This window comes from Manis pentadactyla, chromosome 13 (assembly GCF_030020395.1).
Source record: "Manis pentadactyla isolate mManPen7 chromosome 13, mManPen7.hap1, whole genome shotgun sequence".
In the NCBI taxonomy this organism is placed as follows: domain Eukaryota; kingdom Metazoa; phylum Chordata; class Mammalia; order Pholidota; family Manidae; genus Manis; species Manis pentadactyla.
This window is the reverse complement of record NC_080031.1, coordinates 58,326,382-58,347,777: the sequence shown is the minus strand read 5'-3', so window position 1 is coordinate 58,347,777 and position 21,396 is coordinate 58,326,382. Positions and strand designations below refer to the sequence as shown.

Below are 21,396 nucleotides of genomic sequence, written 5' to 3'. Positions count from 1 at the left end.
CTGACCTGGGGCACACAGGTCCACCACCCCACTTACCACAGAGGCCTTGTAGGTCGTTGGGGTCATGGGAAATTCTTCAAACGTTTTCATCCTGGAGGGACCCTGGCTCTGAGTCCCCCTGGTCAGGCACCCCGGAAAGGACACACAGTTATAGTATCTGCAGGGAGAAAACAGAGTGCTTAGGAAGGGCACCCCAGCACACCTCCCGGAAGCCCTCTCCACCTCTCCTGTCCAGGCTCCGTGCCAAGATGGGGCTCCCTGGAAACTGCAGCCAGGGGCTTGTGGGTGGGAGTGGAGAGGAAGCTGGAGGGTGGATACGGATGGAGTAGGTGCAGAGAGAAGCAAAGTCACAAGGTGTGCGACCCTGGTGGGGCCCGCAGGCTGACCAGGAGTGTCCCTGATGCCAGACTGTCACTTAGAATCGCTGCTTTGAGTTGGTGAGAGATGGTCTCTGCAGACCTTGTAGTTTGCTTTTACCTGATGACTAATGAGGGTAAAACATGCCATGTCCAAACTGCTTGTCCCCAGCTGGGGCCCCGGGACCTGGGGGTTTGTCCCCTGCTGGGAGACCCCAGACCCAGGGAGGGCAGCTGACCTGGCGGCCAGGCTGTGCCGATGCAGGCTTGCTGGGCCGTCCTCAGTGTCTGTGTCAGCCTCAGCGACGTGCAGGGCAGTGGTGGACACCTGCAGGAAGCTGCCCTCCTCTGAGCTCTGAGAGCTGCGGGCAGCCGTGCAGGTCTCCTCCTCCTGCAGGAATGGCAGAGGCAGCCGGCTCAGAGTCCACTGGGCCCTGGTCACCCACCCCTACTCCAGGGGCTGCTGTGAAGTGCTGTGCTCTGAGGTAGCAGGGATTAAATGAGCCTGCTGGGCAAATTTCTGACCCCCCCTAGCCTTCCCAGGTGCTGGCTTATGGAGGAGGAGGCACAGTGGGGGTGTCCTCACACCGTGCCCCCTTCACTTGGGGCAGAAATGGACCCCACGTGCATGCCTGTCCCTAGCACTTAAGGCTGGGGCCACAAGCAGCTGCTTGCTCCCTCCTCCAGGTCCTAGGGCACCTGTGTGGCCTTAAGCTGGCTTTGCTTCCTGCCCCTGGGTGAACGCCATGGAGGGAGACATAAGTCAAGGGCAGGTGCAGGGCCTGGGGCTGCACATTGCTCTTCTACCTCCGACAGGGGCTCCCTGCAGGCCCGGCACGACCAGCCTGGGCTCGACCATCTGCACGATGGCCTCCGACTGTGGGCCAGAGGTTGCTTCAGCAGGACAGGGCAGCGAGAGGGCTCACCTGCCTGCCGCCTGCCTGGAGCAGGTCCCCGAGGATCTCCACCAGATCTGAGAATGCAGGCCTTTCTTTGGGGTCTCCTGACCAGCAGTTCAGCATGATGTGGCGTCTGCAGATAAAGTGGAGCTGGGCTGTGGCCTGAGCATGCCCACACCTGCAGACCCCAGCCCCCGCCTCGCCTTGTCCCACTCACCGGCTCTGCCTGCACAACAGTCCACCCTGCTGCCCCCACCTGTGGGCGGCCCTTCCTGTGCCCCACCATGTTGGCCTGCCCCTCTGGCTCCCCAACACCCGTGTGGCTGGTCGGGGGACTCACATGGCGGGAGTGGCCAGCTCAGGGGCCCTCATCCGGGTGCCCTCTTTCAGCCTCTGGCAGAACTCCTCATTGATCTGCACCCCGGGGTATGGGGAGGACCCTGGTGGCAGGAATGGGATGGAGGTGGGGATACCCGGGGAGCAGGTGCCTGCTGCTCAGCCCAGACCCCCACAGCCCGGCCCCCAGATCTATCCTGGCCTCCACGGCAGAGGGCTCCTCCTGCTGCTCCTGGGTGTGCACAGGGGGCCTGGCCAAGGTGCTCCCCTCCCCCAACACTAGTTCTTCATTTGGTTCAGAGAGGAGAATGAATGAAAACACGGCCACAAGGATCACCAGGGTCGGGACCACCAGGGTGGGGGAGCTGTGCGGAGCCAGACAAGTGATGGCCCCTCTTCAGAGATGCCTGTCCAATCTTCCCCTAAACCCTGTGGCTCTGCCTGCAGACACACCCTGGACCTCACCACTCCTGACCCCAGGAAAAGCAGCTCCTAAGGGCCTCTAGGGCTCCCTCTGACCCTGAGGGCCAATTTCACAGCAGGACATGGCCCTTTTAGGATGAAGCCATTCTGCTCCCTCCCAAGCTCAAAGCCCTCCCTGTACGCCCCCATTGGATTCATATTCTAGGTCTTCCCCGGTCCGCCTGCAGGGGCTTCATGGACCCCCTGTCGCACCTCACACTGTGTCTCCTGTCACCTGCCTGGCCCACCTCCAACACACAGGGCCCCTGGGCTTGGCTGCGCCCTTGCCCAGAATGGCTGTCCTGGCAGGCCCACCTGCTGCACGTCCCCCATCAGCCTGCCCTCCTGGCTTGCACAGCCCGGTTCTTCTGTGCTCTGCACTTTTACTGTTAGTGACCCGTCATGGTTGCCACTGGGTGCTTCTCTGTGCTCGCTGCCTCTCCGCACCTAGCCCAGGACCTCCATCTTGGTCCCAGCTGCCCATGTGGGGCTTGCATGACAAGCACCCAGTGTCCTCTAGGCAGCCCAGCAGAGGGGGAAGGGGCTCAGCCAGGGAGGGGAAGTTCTGGGGAGCCCAGGGCCACTGAGTGAAGACAGGGCTCCATCCAGAATGGTGCCCGAGGCTGCAGGTGGGGACTCTCAACCCACCTGCCTCAGAAACCTGGGCTGCTTCCTCCCCTGGTGGCCCAGACCCTGAGCAGAGGAGCTGGCCGTGTGGCCTGGAACCAGGCCTGTCTGTCCCCTCCCTGCGCCCCGCCTGCACTCACCCAGGGAGAAGATCTCCCAGAGCAGCACCCCGAAGGACCACACGTCGCTCTGGGTGGTGTACACCTTGTCAAAGATGCTCTCAGGGGCCATCCACTTCAGGGGCAGCCGGGCCTATGGGAGGTGGAGGGAAGTATGTCCCCACTGGTTGAGGGCAGGGAAGAAGGAGGCCAAACCCTTGGGCAGCTCCACCACCCCTACTCTCCCCTGGCTCAGGGGCCACACCCACCCTGTGAGTGTTCGTTGGGCCCCCCGCCCCATCCCGTGGTGCTGGACACCTCCCTTGAAGGCTTCTTTCTGGGCTTCTCTTCCCCTGGGTGCTCCTGGGGAGCACTTGCTCCCCCTCCTCCAGACCCTGGAAGACGTGGGTCCCTGGCCACCCTCACCGTCCCCACTTCATGTGCTCACTCGGTCCCCACACTGGAAGCCCACATCCTCCGGATCCCTCCTCCCACTGTCCCTCCTGGGTGTCCCCATAGTTTCTCTTTCTCCCTTCTATGGCCTTTGCCTGAGAGTCCTGAGGGCCATGGCCCATCTTGAGTGGCCTCTGCCTCCACCCCAGCACCCCCACTCCCCCCAGCAGATGCAGAGGGAGCTTCTGGAACACACACCTGAGCCTCACCTCCACGTGCCCCACATACCTGCCCATTCAAAAGAAGGACAAAAGCCATGTGCCAGCAGGGTGGCCTGTCACAGCCTGCACCCACCCTGCCCATCGCCTCCTCTGCCCTCCTCCTGGGAGGCAAACCCCTCATCAGCTTTGGCTGCTCCTTCAGGTGCCTGCTTGAGTGCCACTGAGATACACAAGGAACCCCTGTGACCCTCTGCCCCAGGCCTGTCCATCTCTAGGACAGACACCATGTGGCGTCCATTTCTGCACATCCAGCCCCCACAGGGCAGGTGTGGGAGTCAAGGTCCACCTACTGGACCAAGGCCCAGGCTGAACACAAGCTCCAGTCAGAGCACAGCAGTCCCTGCTCATCTGCTCCTGCCTCCATTCACCTGGGCCAGGTGCCCTGGCAGGGTCACTAGGGTCCCTGCAGGCACCAGCCCTGAGATCTTCCATGAACATGGGGGTGAGTCCCTGTTCCTGCACAGGAGTCCGTGCCCCTGCCTCCCTCTGGGGCTCGCACTCACGCTGCCCTTGCGCACATAGTCCGGGTCTTTGTAGATGTCCCTGGCCAGGCCGAAATCACAGATCTTCACCACATCACTTTCTGACAGTAAGATGTTCCGAGCAGCCAGGTCTCTGTGGATGCACTAGGGGCAGAGGAGGTACCAGGGCTTGGTCAGCAAAGTCCCCTGGGGCCATACCATACCTGAGCCCTGCTCTCTTGGGGACAGATTTCTGTGTCCCCAGGACTCCCCATGGTGAGGACTTGTGGAGCCATGGGCACAGCAGCGGAGGCTGTAGGGTGGAGCAGACTCTGATTCTACATTCAGCTCTCCTACTGACTAGGTGGAGATCTTGGGTAGTTACTTCCATGCTTGGGCTCAGTGTCCCCCTCTGCAAAGCAGGAGAGATGTGCCTCGACCGTGGGGTTGCTGCTGGTGAACTGGGACAGTACACACACCTTGGAAGTGGGGTCTGCCCCCTCTTCCCCTCTGAAAGGCCTGCCAGGGTAGTCACCTTGCGGGAGGCCAGGAACTCCATCCCTCGGGCCACCTGGAAGCTGTAGCAGACAAGGTCTTCCAAGGTCAGTGGACTCAGCCACAGGTCCTCGGCTGCACGAAGAAGCAGGATGGGCTCAGGAAAGGCCCCATCCACGACTCATCTTCCAACTGCCTCAAAGTGATTGTTGTTCTTTTGACCTTGGCTGTATCTCTCCTGGCCGGGCCCCCAAGGCCCTTGGCACTAGCTAACAAGTAATCAGGACCCCTCTTCTGCCCCTCAGCCTCCATCCTGACTGCAACACCCACTAATGACTCCCACAGCAGTGAATACTGTTGTACCCCTGGACCTTTGCACATGTAACTGCCTGTCTGCTCTCTACCGTCTGGAGGGGAAACTCCTATTCATCCAGTGATGCCTAAATCAACTGTCAAGTCTCCGTGAAAAATGTCCCTGAGGTGTCCTTCCTTCCTAAGACAGAGCCCATCACTTGCTCTCCCATGTAAGCCCCTGTGTGGAGGGGGTAAGCCCCTCCAGGAGGGCCAGAGACCAGCTTGTCCCACAGCCCCCTGATCATGAGGCATCATCCTTCCAGCTAGACATCTTAGGCAAGGGGAGGCCCAGCCCTTACCTTCTTGGACTGGAGGGTTCTGTCCGGTCGCACCTTTGACCATCAGGAGCCTGGAGAGGAGGGCCCTGTCACCACTCCCCCTCCTCCTGTGGTCAGCCCTGGAGCCCTCCACCATGGCCCGGAAGTGCCTTCGCTGCTCTGGGGATTTCTCCTGCCGAGGCACAAAGCGGGTCCCACAGGTCGCTGCCACCTACTGAAGAGGGAATCCCCTCAACCCCAGCCCACCTTGGCACCCCCCTGGCTCACTGTGGAGCTACAGCCCTTGACAGGGCGCCCACATACCGCATAGGGGTTGAAGGTCTCCCTTTTGGCGCGCAGGAAGTTGGAGAGATTGCCGTACTTGCAGAACTCCACGATCACCATAAGAGGGCCTGGGGCAGGACAGGGCAGGAGACCAGCGCTTGGTGACCTAGGGCACACTGCCACGCAATCCCCGCAGCAACGCCCCGCCCGCATGCGGTCCAAGCCCAGCAGGCCCCTCCCACCCGGAGAGCCTGTTCGCCCGCCCCAGATTGCGTACCGTTGGGCTTGGTGCACGCCCCGAGAAGGTTGACCACGTTGAGGTGGTTACCGATGTGGATTAGGATCTTGAGCTCCGACATCAGGGCGCGATGCTCGCTGGCTGTGGCGCCCTCTGGAGGGGACACCGGGGACTTCGTTTGGTGCGTGCCCGTCGCCCTGGGCCCCAACCGTTGCGTGTCCTTCCTCCCCAGCCCACCTGCTTAGCTAAGGCACCGCCACTGCTACTGCCGGTGGGGCCACAGGGTCCCCAGCACGTCGGTTTCCCTTTGCGCACCAGCCCACCCAGGGCTGCTGCTCCTCACCACCGCCTCCACCCACCGACTCCACACCTTTCAGCATTTTCACAGCCACAGTGTCACAGCTGCTGCCCTTGTTGATTCCAAAAGCTGAGGCTTCCACCACCTTCCCGAAGGCCCCGTGGCCGAGAACTCTCCCTGTGGGGGTAGGGAGCCGGTTCCAGGTGAGCTGTATGAGGGTGAGGGTGGACCCCTTGGGAGGGCCAGGAAGGCAGGCCCAGGAAGGCAGGCCCAGGATGGGGAGGAAAATCGGGAGCCCCCTGCCAAACAGGAAGAGCACGAGGAGCGGCGCGGGAAGGGAGGGAGACGAGAGGCAGACAGGAAGGGCTGCATCCTCTACCAGCAGGTGTGAAGGGCCCACCCCGCTCAGAGCAGCAGGAAGTGACCTCGGGGCCTGGGAACTGGGTGCCCCGGCTGTCCTGGGGATGCGTGCCCAGATGGACAGGTCAGGCCAGGCGGGGCTTTCTGGCGTAGGTTCTGAGAATGCAGGCATTGCGGGACTCCAGCCTGCTGGCCCAGCAGCAGAGGGGAGGCGGGGCAGGCTGGGTGTGGCCTCACCGAGGTGCAGCCTCTCCCGCGGGAACTCCCACCGGCTGGCATCGTAGGACAGGTATTCACACTGCTCCTCCAGGGGTACCTCCCCCGGGTCCATGATGATGGACAGGTAGCCGGTCTTGATGTCTGCGTGGGCGGGCTGGGGGGCGGGGGTGGGGCAGCTCACGGATTTGGTTTACATCACCACAGGCTTGGTTAAAACTTTGCCCAGGATAGGTGAGGTCTCCCTCGGAACTCTCAATCAAGGAGGGGACAGGGAGAGAGAAATTCTCTGGTCGGGTAAGGACCCAGCACAGAGACATCAGAGAGGCTTTCTGGGAGACAGGACAGACCTTATTTCTTATCTCAGGGGCTGAGTGGACAGAGTGTACCCCCTTCCCCGCGCCTCGCCAGGAGCTGGGGAGAGGCAGCCGGCTGAGGAGCACTCACCCTCCTTATGTTACAGAAGATGAGGAGGAGGAGGAACCAGAAGAAGACAGCGATGACCCCGGTGCCCACAAGGATCGCGAGCTCCATGCTACCCTTATCCTCAGAGCCTGAGTGCGCAGAAGGGGGCAAGTATGTGTATGGGGAAGGGTGCACCTGTGGGAAGCACCCCTTCCTGTGGGCACCATTTGTGCCATGTGGGAGGAAGGTGGGTGGAGGGGCGCGAAGGGGAGACCCGACCTTCCACGGCCACGCTGGCGGAGGAATTGACGCAGCCCTTGGCGTTGCATACGCTGCACAGATAGCGGCCCGCGTCCTCCTCGCGCACGCGCTGGATGCTCAGCTTCTGGTTCGAGTCCGCCAGGTCAATTCCTGCAGGGGGCGGGGTGGAGGTTCCGGTTCAGGGGGGTCTGGGCCTTGATCATGCAAGCCTCCGTACGGGGTGCGTCTGGGGTGCACCCCCTACCGGACTCTTCCTCCAGCAGCCTCTCGTCTTTGTACCACACGATGCTGGGCACGTGCGCCCCCGCCACAGGGCACCGCATCTCCAGGGAGTCGCTCACGTTCACCAGAAGGTCGGTCAAGTTCTTCGTGAGCCGCGGGGCTTCCAGGGCTACGGGAGGGGTCAAGAGGAAACTGAGCGGGGTTGCAGAGAGAAGGAGGGAGCTTGATCAGGAAGGGCTGGGAGGATGGCACGAAGCGAGGCGCAAGGAGAGGTCAGGGCTTGAGGCGGGGTGGGGAGGGCTGCGCCCCTCTGCGGCGGGGCTGGGGGCCGCGCCTGCAGGCCCAGGCTCCGGGATGGCCGGCCCAAGTGTGTGCGGGCCGGGGTGAGGGCCCCCCGCCCCCCGCGCCGGCCCTGCCCACCTCACCCTGCACAGACAGGTACTTCTTGTGGCAGTGCTTGTCGCGGCTGCGTCGGTCCTGCACTTCGCACACATAGTCGCCTTCGTGCTCGGGCGCCACGCGGGGGATGGTGAGGCTGAGTGTGGTGTGGCGCTCCCCGGGGACTGCCTCCTCCAGGCTGGCGGCCAGCGGCGTGGCGAATAGGTGCACGTTCTTGCAGTCGAGCAGCAGCGGGTTCCCGTGTGCGTCGTGTAGCGTGGACAGATTGAGGCGGTACCAGCGCGGATGCTCGTAGGTGTAGTTGTCCGCCCGGCAGCTCAGGCGAACGGCTTGGCCCTCCAGGGGTTCCTCCGATGGCTCCGATTCTATGCTGAAGCCATCGGGAATGGCTGGGGAGGGAGGAGGTGCCGCTGTGACACTGCGCCCGGTGTGGGTGCTGCCCTTTCCCGTCAGCTCTGGACTCACTCGGCACTGAACCAAGGGTGTGCACCAAGTGTCTCGGGGCCAGCGGCACCAGCCCCGACCTCTCTTACCCCTTCTCGCCATCACAACCAGACCAGCTCGCTGATGTCAGCGCCACTGCCCCTTCCCACCTCACCTCCATCCAACTCCATCCTGGACAAGCCCCAGCCGGGCTGCGCTCCCACCCTCCCAGACCACGGGTGAGCTCCTTGCAGTGCACTTGGCGGAGTCCGGTCCCTCCCTGCTGACCACAGCTGACCACCGTCCTCTCCTTGGAAGAACCTCACTGTTCCCTTAGCTTCCAGCAATGCCCCGCTCCCAATTTCCTTTTGTCCCTCTGGCCACTGCTGGTCAGGCTCCTGTGGGCTCCCCTCCTCCCCCTCCCGCAGCGTTCGGTCTGGCTCCAATTCCCTGGGAGATGCCCTCACCTACTCCCAGTGACTGTCCTTTCATGGCCTTCCTGAGGTCACTATCATGTTTGAAAACTAGAGGGAACAAACCAGGGACCCTCCCACAGGGTAAAGCGCACAGGTGAGCCAGCCACTGCTTGGCAGCCTGGGCTTGGCAAAGGGGTTGGGGGGAGGTGGGGCGGGGGGTCTGTGTGGAGCAGGAGGCCACCCTAGGGAAAGCGCCTGCAGGGCTGGGGGTGAAATGGACCAGCTCCCCGTCCATACGCTGCTGACTTCTAAATCCATCCCTCTTGCCCTAGGTCTCTCTCCTGTGTGCCCCACGGTCATAGAAATTCAGTGGGCCCCAACCCGGGCTCATCAGCCTCTCTCCCAGGCCTGCTCTCCAGTGCCCACCTGGTTCCCGACCTCCACCCAGGCCTGCCTAAGTCACTCACTGGTCACATAAAAGTAGATGAGCCGCTCATCTTGGCCCACTTTGTTGAAGACCACGCACTTGTACATGGCGGAGACATTGGCATCCTGGATCACCAGCTTGCTCACCGTCTGGGCAGAGCACAGGCATAAGGACCCATTTCCCACCTAAGCTCTTCTTGCCTTTCTGCAAGAAGGCTGGTGTGCCCACCAGAGTACTGGGGGAAACTGAGGCTCGGGCTGGGGGTGACCAAAATGCAGGGCGGGGTGAGGCAGGGAGAAGCTGAGGCCCTCCAGCAGCAGACGGAGGTGGATCCCCAGGAAAGTCAAGGATCAACGCTATGGCCAGCTGCTATTGGCTGTAACTGAGGCCAGAGGGTGGAGTTAGGCAGGGCCAGAGAGACCTGGGTGTGGATGGGCCCAACTCGCGGCTGTGCTGAGGAGCGGACAGGGCCAGTGTGGCCCTGGGGGGATCCAAGCCGGGGTTAGGATGCAGGCTGTGGTGCAAGGCTGGCTGCTGGTCACTGGTAAGCCCTGGGATGTACCACTTCCACCCCAGGGCTGCCCATGGTACCTCCCTTGGGACTCTGGGTAGTGGGGACTGGAGGTGCTGGGTTTCAGGCCTGCAGAAGGACTCTGGCCTCGGGGAATAGGAAGCTTGGAAGCAGAGGAAGAGAGAGGGCCACAGGCTCTGCCTACCATCCAAAGATCTCTCCACCCCAAGCGGGGCACTTCCTGGCCAGGCCTCGAACAGGAAGAGGCTCTGGAGGCGTGTTGGAAAACAGGAAGTGACTGTAGGAAGTGGGTGCCTTTGTTCAGTCCCCTCCCCCCAGCCTGGCTTCTTCTAGGCATTGCCCCCAGGCCGGGCCAGCTGCTGAGCCTGTGGCTGCTGGTCCCTCCCCTTGACCCTTCCAGGAGCTTGGGGCCCAGAGCCTGGCCACTTGGCCTTGAATCTCAGCTTCTCTGGGAAGCGGCAGGAGGTCTGGCCCCCCCATCCACATGCAGGCAGGGGAGACCCCGAGAAACTGCAGAAAGGTCATCGACTTTCACAGTTCTGCAGGCCTGGTAGACACCGAGGCTAGGAGAGGGCCCCTCCCCACCTCCTTCTCCTCCCTCTGCCACTCTTACCTTATTCTTTCCCTCCACAAACTCTGTCCAAGTGTCCAGGCTTTCGATAGGGTTCACAGCACCCTGCATGGTCACCTCCCTCCAGTCCCGGCACTGTGGCATGCGGTCTCGTGGCTGCCGCCGGCTGCCAGGCATGAAGAGGTAAGGATTAGGTCAGAGATCTGGGCAGGGAGGGCCCACTGCGGGTTGGGGTTGAGCCTTGGGATACGCAGGGTTACCCTTCACATCATGGTGGGTGAGGCTGGCTCTCAGGTGATGGAGAGGGGTCCAGGGCTTTGTTTCTGGAACACTCTTCCACCCTTTGTGCCCAGGGCCTCTGCAAGTGACCCTTCAAGGGTTGCCAGACACCACCTTCTCCTGCAGGCCAGGGCCTGGTGCCCACAGAGCAACACACACCTGTGGCTCGCCCTCCAGCCCACTCTTCACTCTCCCCCACTCGCATGTGGTCCCCCTACAGAATCCACCCAGATCTCCCAGGGGCAAAGGCACCACTCCTGCTCCTCCCTCCCCTGTCTGGCGCTGAAACCCCTCCCTGGGCTGGGTGTGCATCCCAGCATCTTTGGTCCCTTGCTGGGACGTGGGTCTGGCACCCCAAAAGAAGCTCTTGCCTGCCTGTAGGGAAGCAGAGCGGGACCCCAGGGTTCAGCTAGTTGATGCAAACTAGAAAGGTAGAGCATCAGAGGGAAGCACATTTGGGGATGCCCGCAGTGACCTGCAGCCTTGTGGTCCAGAAGAATCTCTTATGAGCTTTTTGGACATTGTGGGCCACACTTAAGCCCCCCCCACTGAAGACTGGCCATGGCCCCTCTGCTGGTGCAGCTGCCCTGTCTCCTCCCTGGATTTCTGGCTCTGTCCCTCCTCAGCCTGTTCCCTTCCACCTCAAGAATCTCTTGCTAAATGGCAAATGTGACATGGACATACTTGGCAAGCCTGGGACTCAATCCAAGTCCCGTAAAACTAGCCCAGGTCCACCTGCTTGGTGGGAGGTGCCCTCCTCCCAGAGGCACGTCCCTTGGCCATCTCTGGAGGATGCAATTATGTGTTTGGGGGCTTTGTTTTCAGAGAGATGGGTGGAGGCTGGACCATCCCCATTGTCCAGCCTGGCCTGACTCATACCAGGGAGGGTTTGAACCTTGCTCGGGTGAGGTGAAGATAGGTTCGAGTTTAGAGCAGGGCTGTGGTGGGCCGAGGCAGCAAGTGGAATTCACAGCTGAGGTGGGGACAGAGCTGGGAAGTAGGGGAGGATGGGGTGGAGCCTAACTCACAGGCTGCGCTGGGTGAAGGTCTTGCAGGGTGTCCAGGGCCGCCAGTGCCACTGGACACTGAGAGGAGGGGGCACGCCGTGCGCAGTGCAGGTGAGGGCCTGGCGGCTGTGGCGGGAGTAGATGCTGGGGGAGGAGGCCTCCTTCTCGTGGATGTGGGGGGGCACTGGGGGCACAGGCAGGCAGCCGGTCAGCCAGCCCCCACCTCCCCACCCTCCTGCCGGTGTCCCCTCTTCTGTCCTTTCTGCCCATACCATTCACCACCAGCTCCAGGCTGATGTTGTGCCGCAGGCCGGCCGCAGAGTTCCAAAGGGCGAGGGTGTAGATGCCGGCACTGGCCTCAGTCACCTCCTTCAGCACCAGGGCGTGTGGACTGTGGCGCCCAGGGACTGCCCTTCTGTCCTTGTACCTGGCCCAGGAAGGGAGTTCAGGGGGCCGCACTGGCTCCATCCCTGGTGCCACCTGACACACCCCAGTGCCACAACTGGAATATACTGTTGGGAGGCAGGGGTGCAGGCTGGGACTACCAGTTCTAAGCTGCCCAACTAAAGGCCATGGGGGTGCACTCCGGGCCTGACCTGCCATGTCACGTGCCCACAGGTTCAGGTACAGCTGGAGGGCCCTGTGGGCCCTGCCTCCTTCCCTAGGCTTCGGTGGTGGTTGCAGACCCCTCTCCTGGGGAGCACAACCGTGCCCTCCCCATGTGGCAGGCGCTGACCTTCTGTCAGCTCTCCAGGTGTGGGCGCTCCTCGTTGTCCCCAGATCCCCATCTGGGGCCTCCGTACTGCCTGTCCCCCTTGCTTGGCTGCTCAGTCCTCTAGATGCCTGAATGGTTTCCTCCCTGCTATATTCAAATACCCACTAGTCAAAGAAGCCTTCTTTGACTGTCCTATGAACTGACACCACCTGCTGCCCCATTTCTGCCTGCCTGCTCATTTGCACACTAATTTTCATACAAGTGTCTGCTGACCATCGGTCTTCCCCTAGCTGTGCAGGGACTGTCCCCTCGCTGCTATTCTCCTACACGTAAGGTGGAGCTTAGCATGTATAGGGTGTAGGTGCTCAATGCATGTGGGAATAAACAGATGTCTCCCACCCCAGGGAGTGGCTTCTCTCCTGTCCTGAGCTGGGAGTGCTGCAGGTAGCTGCCCTCGTAGCCCAATTTCTGGACTCCACCTGGAAACGGTCCTCCCTGAGGCAGGCGCCTTCCCCGGGTGTGCTCAGCCACATGCACAGCCTAGTAGAGACCAAAGTGAGGGTGATGCAGGGCCTGGATCTCAGATGGGACACCACAGCCTGACGACGCGGGGACCTGACTCACCCGGGATCACATGGCAGGCCAGGGCCCAGGGGCAGCCATGTGGCCTGCCTGGCTCTGATGCAGAATCCTGAGGCCACCTACGACTGCATCTGTGACCCTAGGCAAACCTCTTCAACACCTCAAAGTCCCCATGACCTCATCTAAGAACCAGGGAAATGCAATGCACCTTCTTGCAGGGATCATGAGGTCTAACTGAGGTGTGGCATTCAGTGACAGCACCATGCTGGGCACACAAAGGGCACTTTGGGAGCTGAGGACCAGCCTGTCTGTCTACTAGATTTCCATCCATTTACTCACTCATAATTACTGCACGCTGACCCAGAACAGTGGGCCCCTGTGGGGCTGAGGTGGCCCTGGGGCAGGAGTCTCTGTGGAGGATCAAGCCTGGGCCAGATGCAGCAGCGCTGGCCACCCTCCCAGAGCTGGGCTAGTCCTGCTGGCCTTGGAGGGCAGGGGACAGGGCTGCAGTATCTCCAGGAGGCTGTACCCAAGAGGGAGGCTCTAGGCCCCATTAGCGCCCTTCAGGACCCTGTGCCAAGGGCCCTGGTCCTGCACCAGGTGCCCCAGGTGGGCCCCAAAGCCTATGGCCTCACAGGTAGGGTCACACCAGGCCCAGACCAGGGAATCTTGAGGCCCTCTCGGGAGAAGCCTGCTTCCCGCCTATGGCCAGGGTGGTGGGATCCTAGCCGCGAATGTCAGGGGCTCTGCTTGCCCAGCTCCAGGCTTTCAGAAAAGGTCATCCTGCCTGGAAGGAGGTGCTCCCAGCTGGGAAGGGCATGGCTCCTCTGACCAGCTGGGAATGGAAGGAGCAGGGCCCTCCCAGGAGGTTCAGGTAGGAACAACCTCTCACTTTACTGGCCTCTTGTTTCTTCATCTGCACAGTGAGGGTCAGGCTACAGTGTGACTTCCCAGGGGACAAGGGTGGGCCACGTGGACTGCTCAGATGGTCCAACACTGCTGTGCCTTCCCGAGCTCTCGGGGAACATCCAGTGCAGGCAGAGCCACCAGAGAAGGGCCCCCTCACTGACCCTTGGCACCTCACAGAGGAGGCCTTCCTCTTAGGTCACAGACCAGAGTCAGGGCTTTGGAACCTGTGGGCCTCCTGGAGGGTCTCACTGCTGCAGCGCTCAGGTCCAGCTCACGGCCTGGCTCTGGAACAGTTTGAGCATCACTGAATTTCTGGATAGGGCGCACTGGGGTTAGCAGCCTGCTGAGAGGAAGGCCTAGGAAACCCAGAGCTCCATGACCCTCTCCATCTGGCAGAGCCCTCAGAGATACTGAGTGCATGCAGCAAGCTGTTAAATGAAACCCTACACTGTGCCCACCACACCCACATGTCATAGGAGGCTGGTATTTCAAAGTTTTCACAGTTCAGTAGCAACCCAGGCCAACCTTCCCTCTGGCTGAAATAACACATTCTGTGCATTTTCCTTAGAGTGTCTTCAGAGGGGTTTTCAGGGTGCAGGCCCTGATGAGGAGGAAGCTGCCCTTCCTGCCCCCCGGTCTGTTCTTGTGCCTGGCCTGGTGTGTAGCGAGGGGCAGGAGCCAGGGCTGGTACCATTGGAACTCCGGTGGAGGATACGCTGCCAGCTTCACAGGCAGCTTCACCAGCTCGTCTCCTGCTGTGGCCTCCAGGACGGGACCCTTGAGCCACTCGACGCTGATGAAGGGCTTTTCTGCCAGACGGGAGGCATCAGCGTAAAGCAGGGGCCTGGAGTCGCTGGCCCACCCCTGCCCAGGGACTCCTAGCATGGCCCCACACTCCCAGCGACCAGACGCCTGCAGATGGGGGCTTGCCCTGCCCTCTGGGGTCCACTTGCTGCCCTCCCTTCCCTCTGGCCAGACTCCATGCTGCCCAGGTGCCCCACGACCTCTGACCCCGGGCCCACAGTGCATGAAGACCCTCGTTCCCCAGGCTTGAAGACGGACACCTGACTCAGCACAGGCCACGCTGGGCATGCCAGCCTGACCCCTGGCCGTACCGTGCACGATGACCTCGGTGCTCTCCCGGAATCGCTGGATGCCATTGTTGGCCTCGCACACGTAGGGGCCTAGGTCATGCTGGCTGACGTTGTAGATGGTCAGGATGCTGGAGAGCTCGGTGTGAGTCTGCTGGGAGCGCCGCTCCGGCACCCACCTGCCCCGTTCTGCCTGCCCACGCCCAGGGAAGCCCGGGGTTAGAGCAGGTGGGCTCTGGAAGAGCTGACTGCCGAGGGCACTCACCTGGCCCGGCCCACTTGGCTCTGGAAGCCCTGGACCCAGACCCAGTGCTTTAGGTAGGCAAACCCCCCCCCCCCCCAGCCAGGGCTCTTGGGGACAATGTGGGCAGCAATGGGGGCTTGTGGAGACGGCCCCGCACAGCACTGCTGACCTCACCTGCTTCCCCGGATAGTCCCAGTCAAAGGTGACACCTGAGTTGAACTCGGCCCACACCGTGCAGTTCAGGACCAGCTTCTCCCCGACAAGCAGCTCCAGGGACTTCTTGGGGAACAGCTGGATGTCATAGAGCTCATTGCCTGGCGACACACGCACAGTGACCCCCACGCCCTCACAGGACACCACGCACAGTGTGGGGCACAGGGTGCCCACTGAGGCCAGCCGGGTGACCCAGGACCCTACACCCCCCTTCTTAGGCCTGGGGGCTCCCCATCCTCCTGCAGTTCTCGCAGGACGTGGAGATGGTGACAGGGTGAGGGCCCTGCAGCCCCAGGTGGCCCCTACCTGTGATGTGCACGAGGAAGGGGCTGGATAGGAAGGCCTGGCCACCCCAGGTGGTCTCGCACTGCAGGTACAGGGCGTCACGCAGCAGTGGCGTGGGCACCCGCATGCCCCGACGGTCGTCCCACACCACCTCCTGTCCATCAGGCTGCAGCACCGAGCTTTGCTGCGGGGATGTGGCAGCAGTCAGGGCCCAGCTGCCCATCCTCCTGGCCAGACCAGCAGCCGCCTGTCCCAGGGAAGGACGATGGGCCGGATCCGGGGTGGGGTTGCAGGTGGGGCAGGGGTGGGGGCTGTACCGAGCGCAGTGTGACGTTGAGGCCGGGGATGGACACCAGGCAGGGCACCCACATGGCGTCCTTCCTATTGACCAGGAGCGTGTCCGCCTTGTTGATGAATGGCTGCTCTGGGTCTGAGGAGAGGGAGCAGACTGAGGGAGGGGAAGGGCCTCTGCCTGGGTTGGGGGCGGCAGGGCAGCCCATGGGGTCCCCAGGTGTGTGGGTGTGGGTGCCACCTGGGCCTGGTGGCAGTGGAGGTGGGTGGGGGGCCCTCTCACCTCTCACGAATACGTAGGTGCTGGCCGCCGTGGTGCCCTCGATGCGCGCCTTGATGTACTTGTAGTAACAGTGGTAGCTGCCCGTGTTGTTGGCATGGGCCTCAGGCAGCAGGAGTGCTTTGCAGTAGGGTCTGGTGTCTGTGCCCTCACAGTCCCTCACCACCCCTGTGTCCTCGCCGTCCTTCTCTCCGGGGGCTGGTGCCTCCTGGGCCCCGGGCCAGGCCCACTCGAGGGGGTGCTGCCCCCTGGCAGAGGATGCGAGAGGTCAAGAGGGGCAGGGCTGTAGCCCGCAGCTGGGGTGGGGGCACAGTCCCTGCAGAGCCTCCCCAGAGGAGCTTTGTCCACAGGTTGTCACACTCAGAGGTCAGGACAGCCCAGTGTTCTGACACCCCAGGGTGGGGTGCTCCTGAGCCCCCGGGGGCCTCTGCCTGGCTCCTAGGCCTGCACGCAGCAGGCTGGCCTGCAGAAACCCCTGGGCCTCAGTTTATAGGTGGGTCTGCAGGGAGGAAAACAGGCCTGGAATGTATGGGCAGGCCTGTGGCCTGTGAAGGTCGCTGGGGTGGGTGCAGGCCATTTGGGGTCCATGCAGGGTGATCTGGGGTCAGTGTGGGGTGACCCAGTGGTGGGTACAAAGGGACTGATAAATGATTCATGTGAAGTAATGACATTGTGGTGGGTGCAGGATGCCTGTGTCTGCAGGGCAGGGGTCTGTGCCTCCAGGCATCCACACCTAGACCACTGGGAGCCCCACCAAGCCTCAGGGCCCCTTTGCCCTGTGCAGGGGCTGCCTTCTGGGTCCTCCACCTTCTCCAGACTCCTCTCCTGCCAGGTCGGAGGGACCCAGGACCTTGCTGCCCCAGCAGGGAGCTGAGTACCTGCAGGAGATGGACAGGCTGTCACTGGAGTCAATAACGTGTGTCTCCTCCGTGATGTTCAGGGTCGGGGGGGTCATGGAGTAGCCAGTCGCCAGGCCTGGGGTGAGAAACAGGGTCAGTGTGATGCTGGGCGGTGAGTTCACATGACAAGATCCAGCAGGTGCACTTGGCCCAGAGCAGCAACTACTGGGCCCCACGGCAGCCGGTGACTACCTCAGGCAGCCCCTGCCCGCGGCCCCAGATGGCCAGCCCCAGTGGGCCCTGACCGGGGCCTGCAGGACCCCGACTCCAGGCCCCAGCTGTGCTGAGCTGCCAGAACGGAGTCCACCTGGAGTGCATCACCTTGGCGTGCAGCCCGTACGTCCACCTGGCGGCCCCGCCCTCCTGAACCCCAGGCACGGCCACTGCCGGGGAGGGGGTCCTGACAGTGCAGACCCTCTCCCAACTCCAGAACGGAGCACCTTGGCTTCCCCTGACATTCTGCCTGTGACCTCGCCTCTCCCAGGCCCCTCGGCGTCCACCGCCCGTGTCCGTGGCTCCATCAGCTTCTGTCCACATCGCAGCCCCTCTGGCTGCCTCAGCCCCCCTCCCTCACCCCCATTCTCCCTTCAGGGCCCCTCCCTGACACACACATAACTCTTCCTCATCTGGTTGAAAGCCCTCCTGCGGCCTTCAGGATCCCCTCCCAGCTGCCACACAGGGGTACATATGCCCAGTTGGGGGGTGCCCAGCAGGATGGTGTGTGTGTGTCTGTGGGTGTTGATCTGTGTGTGTGAGTGGTATGTGTGGCTTTGACATGTCAGTGTGTGCATGCACATGGACTTGTGTGATGGGGGGACTCCAGTGCGGGTGGAGCAGGCCCCAGGGAGGTCTGGACCTGGACTCTGGCAGATGCATCCTGCCAGGACCATCCTGAGACAACAGGAAGAGAAGACTGCATGGCTGGAGGCCCAGGGCTGCGTCCTGTCCCTGCCCCCGAGCCCCTGTCCTCCTGGGGGGCACAGCCCACTATCCTGCTCCAGCCGCCAGCTCCCTCCAGGCCCACAGCCCGGCTCCCTGAGGCTCAGGGTCCCACCCTGAAAGCTAGCTATGGGACGTGGAGTGCAAGGGACCCCCACCATAGGTGGTTCTATACCACCCTGACCCCAAGCTGCCCTGGGAAGCAGCACTGGGGTGACACCCTCTGATTTTGGTGTCACATAGACAAGATAGTTACCAGCCAAAGCTTGGCCAGCCTCTCCCTTCATGCCTCCTCTGGCCAAACCTTTTAGGTGCTGCACCACTACAGGTCAGAGATGGAAGGCCCTCACTGGCACCAGGCGTCAAATCCCACTGTACAAAAAGGGAAACTGAGGCCCTCTTGCTGCACTGCACCACTGCTGCCAGAAAGCAGTCCCCCCTGCCTCCACCATAGCCAGCAGCTGTGACCCTGCAAAGTCCCTCCTTAGTCTGAACCCAATGCCCCGCCGCCCCAGCCCCCAAAGGTGGGAAGGTGGCGTGGGGCTCTGTCCCCAGGGACCTTCTCCATATGGGCTCTGCCACCAGGCCCACTTCCCCAGGGTAGCCCTGGTCCTTCATGCACACTGGCCCCCACCCGCTGTGCTGCTGGGGAGAGCAAGCCCCCACAGAGGGTAGGCTCCCCTTGGGTGGTAAGTGGCTGGGAAGGAATCTGGGGAGGCACCTCCAAGCTGGTCCTCAAAGGAGAAACAAGATTTTCTAGGCAGTGGACAGTGACTAAAGCCACATGAGGCAGACGAGTGGTCTGTGAGCTACCGAAGAGGGAGAATGACAGGCTTGGTTGGGCCTGTAGGGGGTGAACCAACTGGCACTCCAGGTGGACCAGCTGGGGCGAGGCCCGAGGCGGCATCTGGGCACCACCTGCCTGGGGCCTGTGCATGGCCCGCAGGGAGGCCCGGGGTCCCCGTTACTGTGGTACATGTCCAGGGCACACGCCTGGACCCTCTGGCTCTGGCGATGGCAGATGTGAGCCCGGCTTCCTCGCCTTGGCCAGGCCGTCCCTGCTGCCTATCCCTTTGCTCCCGACACACCTCCCGGAGGCAGAGCCACTCGCCCTTGGCCCCAGGTGCCAGGCTTTTCCTGTTGTCAGGCCCTGGCCCCTGCTTGTGTTTTTGCCGGGACATTTGTACTCCTTCTGTCCCTCAGAGCCCCTCCGTAGGGTCTAGTTCACGCGTCCCTTCCCCGATTGGCCTGGCCTTCTGGGCTCCCACTGTTAGGACACCCACTGGACACAGTTGTGCTTTCTGGTCACAGCTGAACACAGCTTGTATTTTGTTCATCCTTAACTCAGTGCAGCTTGAGGGATGGATTCAAGAACGGATTCAAGGGCTGACTGTGGATGGGTGGGAGGGTCAGGGGTGGGTGGGCAGTGGGATGGATTTGTGGTGGGAGGATGGGTAGTGGATGAAGGACAGGGAGATTGGTGCCTGAGGGATGGGTGGGTGCATGTGTGGGGCCTATAGGAACTTCCTCCCCAGAGACCACGGCACCACCAGGGAAGCATCCACGTCCCCGCAGTGAAGAGGAGGGGGGCCATCCAGCGCCTTCACCCAGTGGTGCAGGACCCTGCTTGCCTGGAAGCCCCTCTGTCTTCACTTCCACAGGGCCATGTGCAGTCGGCAGGTCGGCAGGCTTCACCGAAGACCACGCTGTCCTCCATCCTTCCTGTCTTAACTGGTTTTCTGAGGACACCATAGCCCTGGGGTGGCACTGCTCTCTGCATGCAGGGCATTGGAGGATGCCCTGGGGCCACCTCCTCTTCTCCAGGGGCGCCAGCCACCCCCCACTAAAGCTGTCATCAGCTGCTGTCCTGGTCACTTCCCCGCATTCTCTGCTCCTGGCCCTGCAGGTCCTCCACCCCACCTCGGGCCATTCCCCGTGACACGGCATCCACACGGGTGACTCACCAGTGCCCCGGCCTTCGCGGGCCTCCTCTCCATTGTCCGCCCTCCTCCCCGCAGCCCAGAAGTGCTCCCCACCTCTCTGCCTCTCGCCGGGTGTCCTTGCCGCACCCCCGCGGAGTCCTTTAGCCTCACTGAGACTCCCAGGCCAGGGACCCTCCCCCTCGCCAGCCCCTCCCGGCCTCACCCTGGCCTGGGCATGGCCCACCGATGTCATTCTGCTTGCTCACCTGCCTCTTGCTGTTCCCCTCAACCCCCAGCAGCCCCGCGTCAGCGGCTCAGCATGCAGGGCAACGCCGAGTCTCACGCCACCACTTCCCCTTTCTCTCCCTGTTGGCAGGCCCCAGGGGAACCTGGGTGTGGAGCTCAGGGCGGGCTCTCCTCTCCCACCTTCACGTCAATGAAGCAAGTCCACCAGAGGGAGATGGGTCACCCTCCCACGTCCAAACCTCAAACCCCTGCCTGGGCCCTGGAAACCCGCTCCCACGCCCTCGGCCAAGCCCTCCATGTGCTGGGGTCGCTCCCTGCAGACTGAACCTCTGCATCCAAGTCCTGATCACCAGGCTTTCTCTGCGCAAACTCCCCACCCGTTCCTTGACCCTATATTCCCCTCCAGCCGTAGCCCCTTTCCTGCGCCTCCTCACAGCTCTCTGGCCCCTCCTCTCACACCTGCTCATCCTCCCCTGGGGTGCAGACCCCTCCTCTGCTTCATGGAGTTGCTGGCCAAGGAGTCTTGTGACCTCCAAGCTGGTGGCCTGTGGGTGCTCCAGGGCAGGGAGCCATCCCCTCCCCTCCTCTACCCAGCACGGATGCCATAGCACCGCACACCCTCTCCATCCTGCCAAGGGCTTCTCCTTGATCCCAGTGTCTCACCACTTGAGAGTGGCTATGCACGCCTGCCTCTCCCACCCCAGCCATCTGTCCACCACCAGAGCATCTCAGAGGCAGCCTCTGCTCTCCTGGGGCCTGTCCAACAGCACTCACCACCAAAGTGCCCCCTGGACCTGTTCTTGCCCTCCCCGACTCCTCCACGCAGTTGTGAGTAAGGGGCCATGTCATACTCGAACTTAAATCCCAGTATACTTTCTGGAAAATCCAGACTTCTGACTGTGCCTTGGTCCCTGCCGCCTCTCCACATGCTCCTGGTCCACCCTCACCCTGTATTCACATCCTCGAGCCCATGGCCTCCAGGCTGTTCCATGACGTGTGTGCATGCGCCTTCCTACCCCTGGGGCTGTGCACACATCTCTCCTGGTGACTTGCCCCCTCTCACATGCCCTGCTCAGCTGGCTTCTTCTCATCTTCAGGCTTCAGTTTAGACACAATCTCTGTGCCTCCTCCAAAACCTCAGTCCCCCTTTGAGCTCCACCTCAACCTCTTGGCTGCTGCTTCATCCTCCCCATCACAGTTCATAATGATATTATCTTCATATTTGTTTAAGTTATGTTTTTCCATGTCCTCTACTGGTCAGTGAGTTTCAGTGGGATAAGGACCAAGACAGTCCTCTTTTCTACTCCATCCCATGCCTAGCTCTGCATCTGGCACAAAGTCAAGGCTCCGTAAATACTTGTTGAGTGAATAAACTGATGGATGGATGGACAGATGGATGAAAAGATGAATGGGTAGAAAGAT

The 21,396-nt window shown here is 61.9% G+C and overlaps 1 protein-coding gene across 3 annotated transcripts in view; it reads right to left on the bottom strand.

The window, feature by feature from the left end:
• The window catches only part of FLT4 (fms related receptor tyrosine kinase 4), a 36,246-nt gene that overhangs the window by 6,410 nt on the left and 8,440 nt on the right, over positions 1-21,396 (bottom strand). For all 3 annotated transcript variants that reach the window (XM_036917813.2, XM_057490385.1, XM_036917814.2), the window contains exons 2-28: positions 16,847-16,943; positions 15,972-16,216; positions 15,715-15,827; positions 15,419-15,581; positions 15,074-15,213; positions 14,680-14,848; positions 14,256-14,373; positions 11,631-11,785; positions 11,380-11,542; positions 10,115-10,238; positions 9,010-9,118; positions 7,730-8,092; positions 7,327-7,473; positions 7,101-7,232; positions 6,864-6,970; positions 6,438-6,573; positions 5,913-6,017; positions 5,582-5,695; positions 5,344-5,432; positions 5,062-5,212; positions 4,449-4,543; positions 3,956-4,078; positions 2,821-2,932; positions 1,596-1,695; positions 1,283-1,388; positions 596-747; positions 37-157 (exon numbers count right to left, since the gene is read on the bottom strand). In XM_036917813.2, the coding sequence (XP_036773708.2) occupies positions 37-157; positions 596-747; positions 1,283-1,388; positions 1,596-1,695; positions 2,821-2,932; positions 3,956-4,078; positions 4,449-4,543; positions 5,062-5,212; positions 5,344-5,432; positions 5,582-5,695; positions 5,913-6,017; positions 6,438-6,573; positions 6,864-6,970; positions 7,101-7,232; positions 7,327-7,473; positions 7,730-8,092; positions 9,010-9,118; positions 10,115-10,238; positions 11,380-11,542; positions 11,631-11,785; positions 14,256-14,373; positions 14,680-14,848; positions 15,074-15,213; positions 15,419-15,581; positions 15,715-15,827; positions 15,972-16,216; positions 16,847-16,943 (3,749 nt within the window). The remainder of the gene's footprint in view (positions 1-36; positions 158-595; positions 748-1,282; positions 1,389-1,595; positions 1,696-2,820; positions 2,933-3,955; positions 4,079-4,448; positions 4,544-5,061; positions 5,213-5,343; positions 5,433-5,581; positions 5,696-5,912; positions 6,018-6,437; positions 6,574-6,863; positions 6,971-7,100; positions 7,233-7,326; positions 7,474-7,729; positions 8,093-9,009; positions 9,119-10,114; positions 10,239-11,379; positions 11,543-11,630; positions 11,786-14,255; positions 14,374-14,679; positions 14,849-15,073; positions 15,214-15,418; positions 15,582-15,714; positions 15,828-15,971; positions 16,217-16,846; positions 16,944-21,396) is intronic.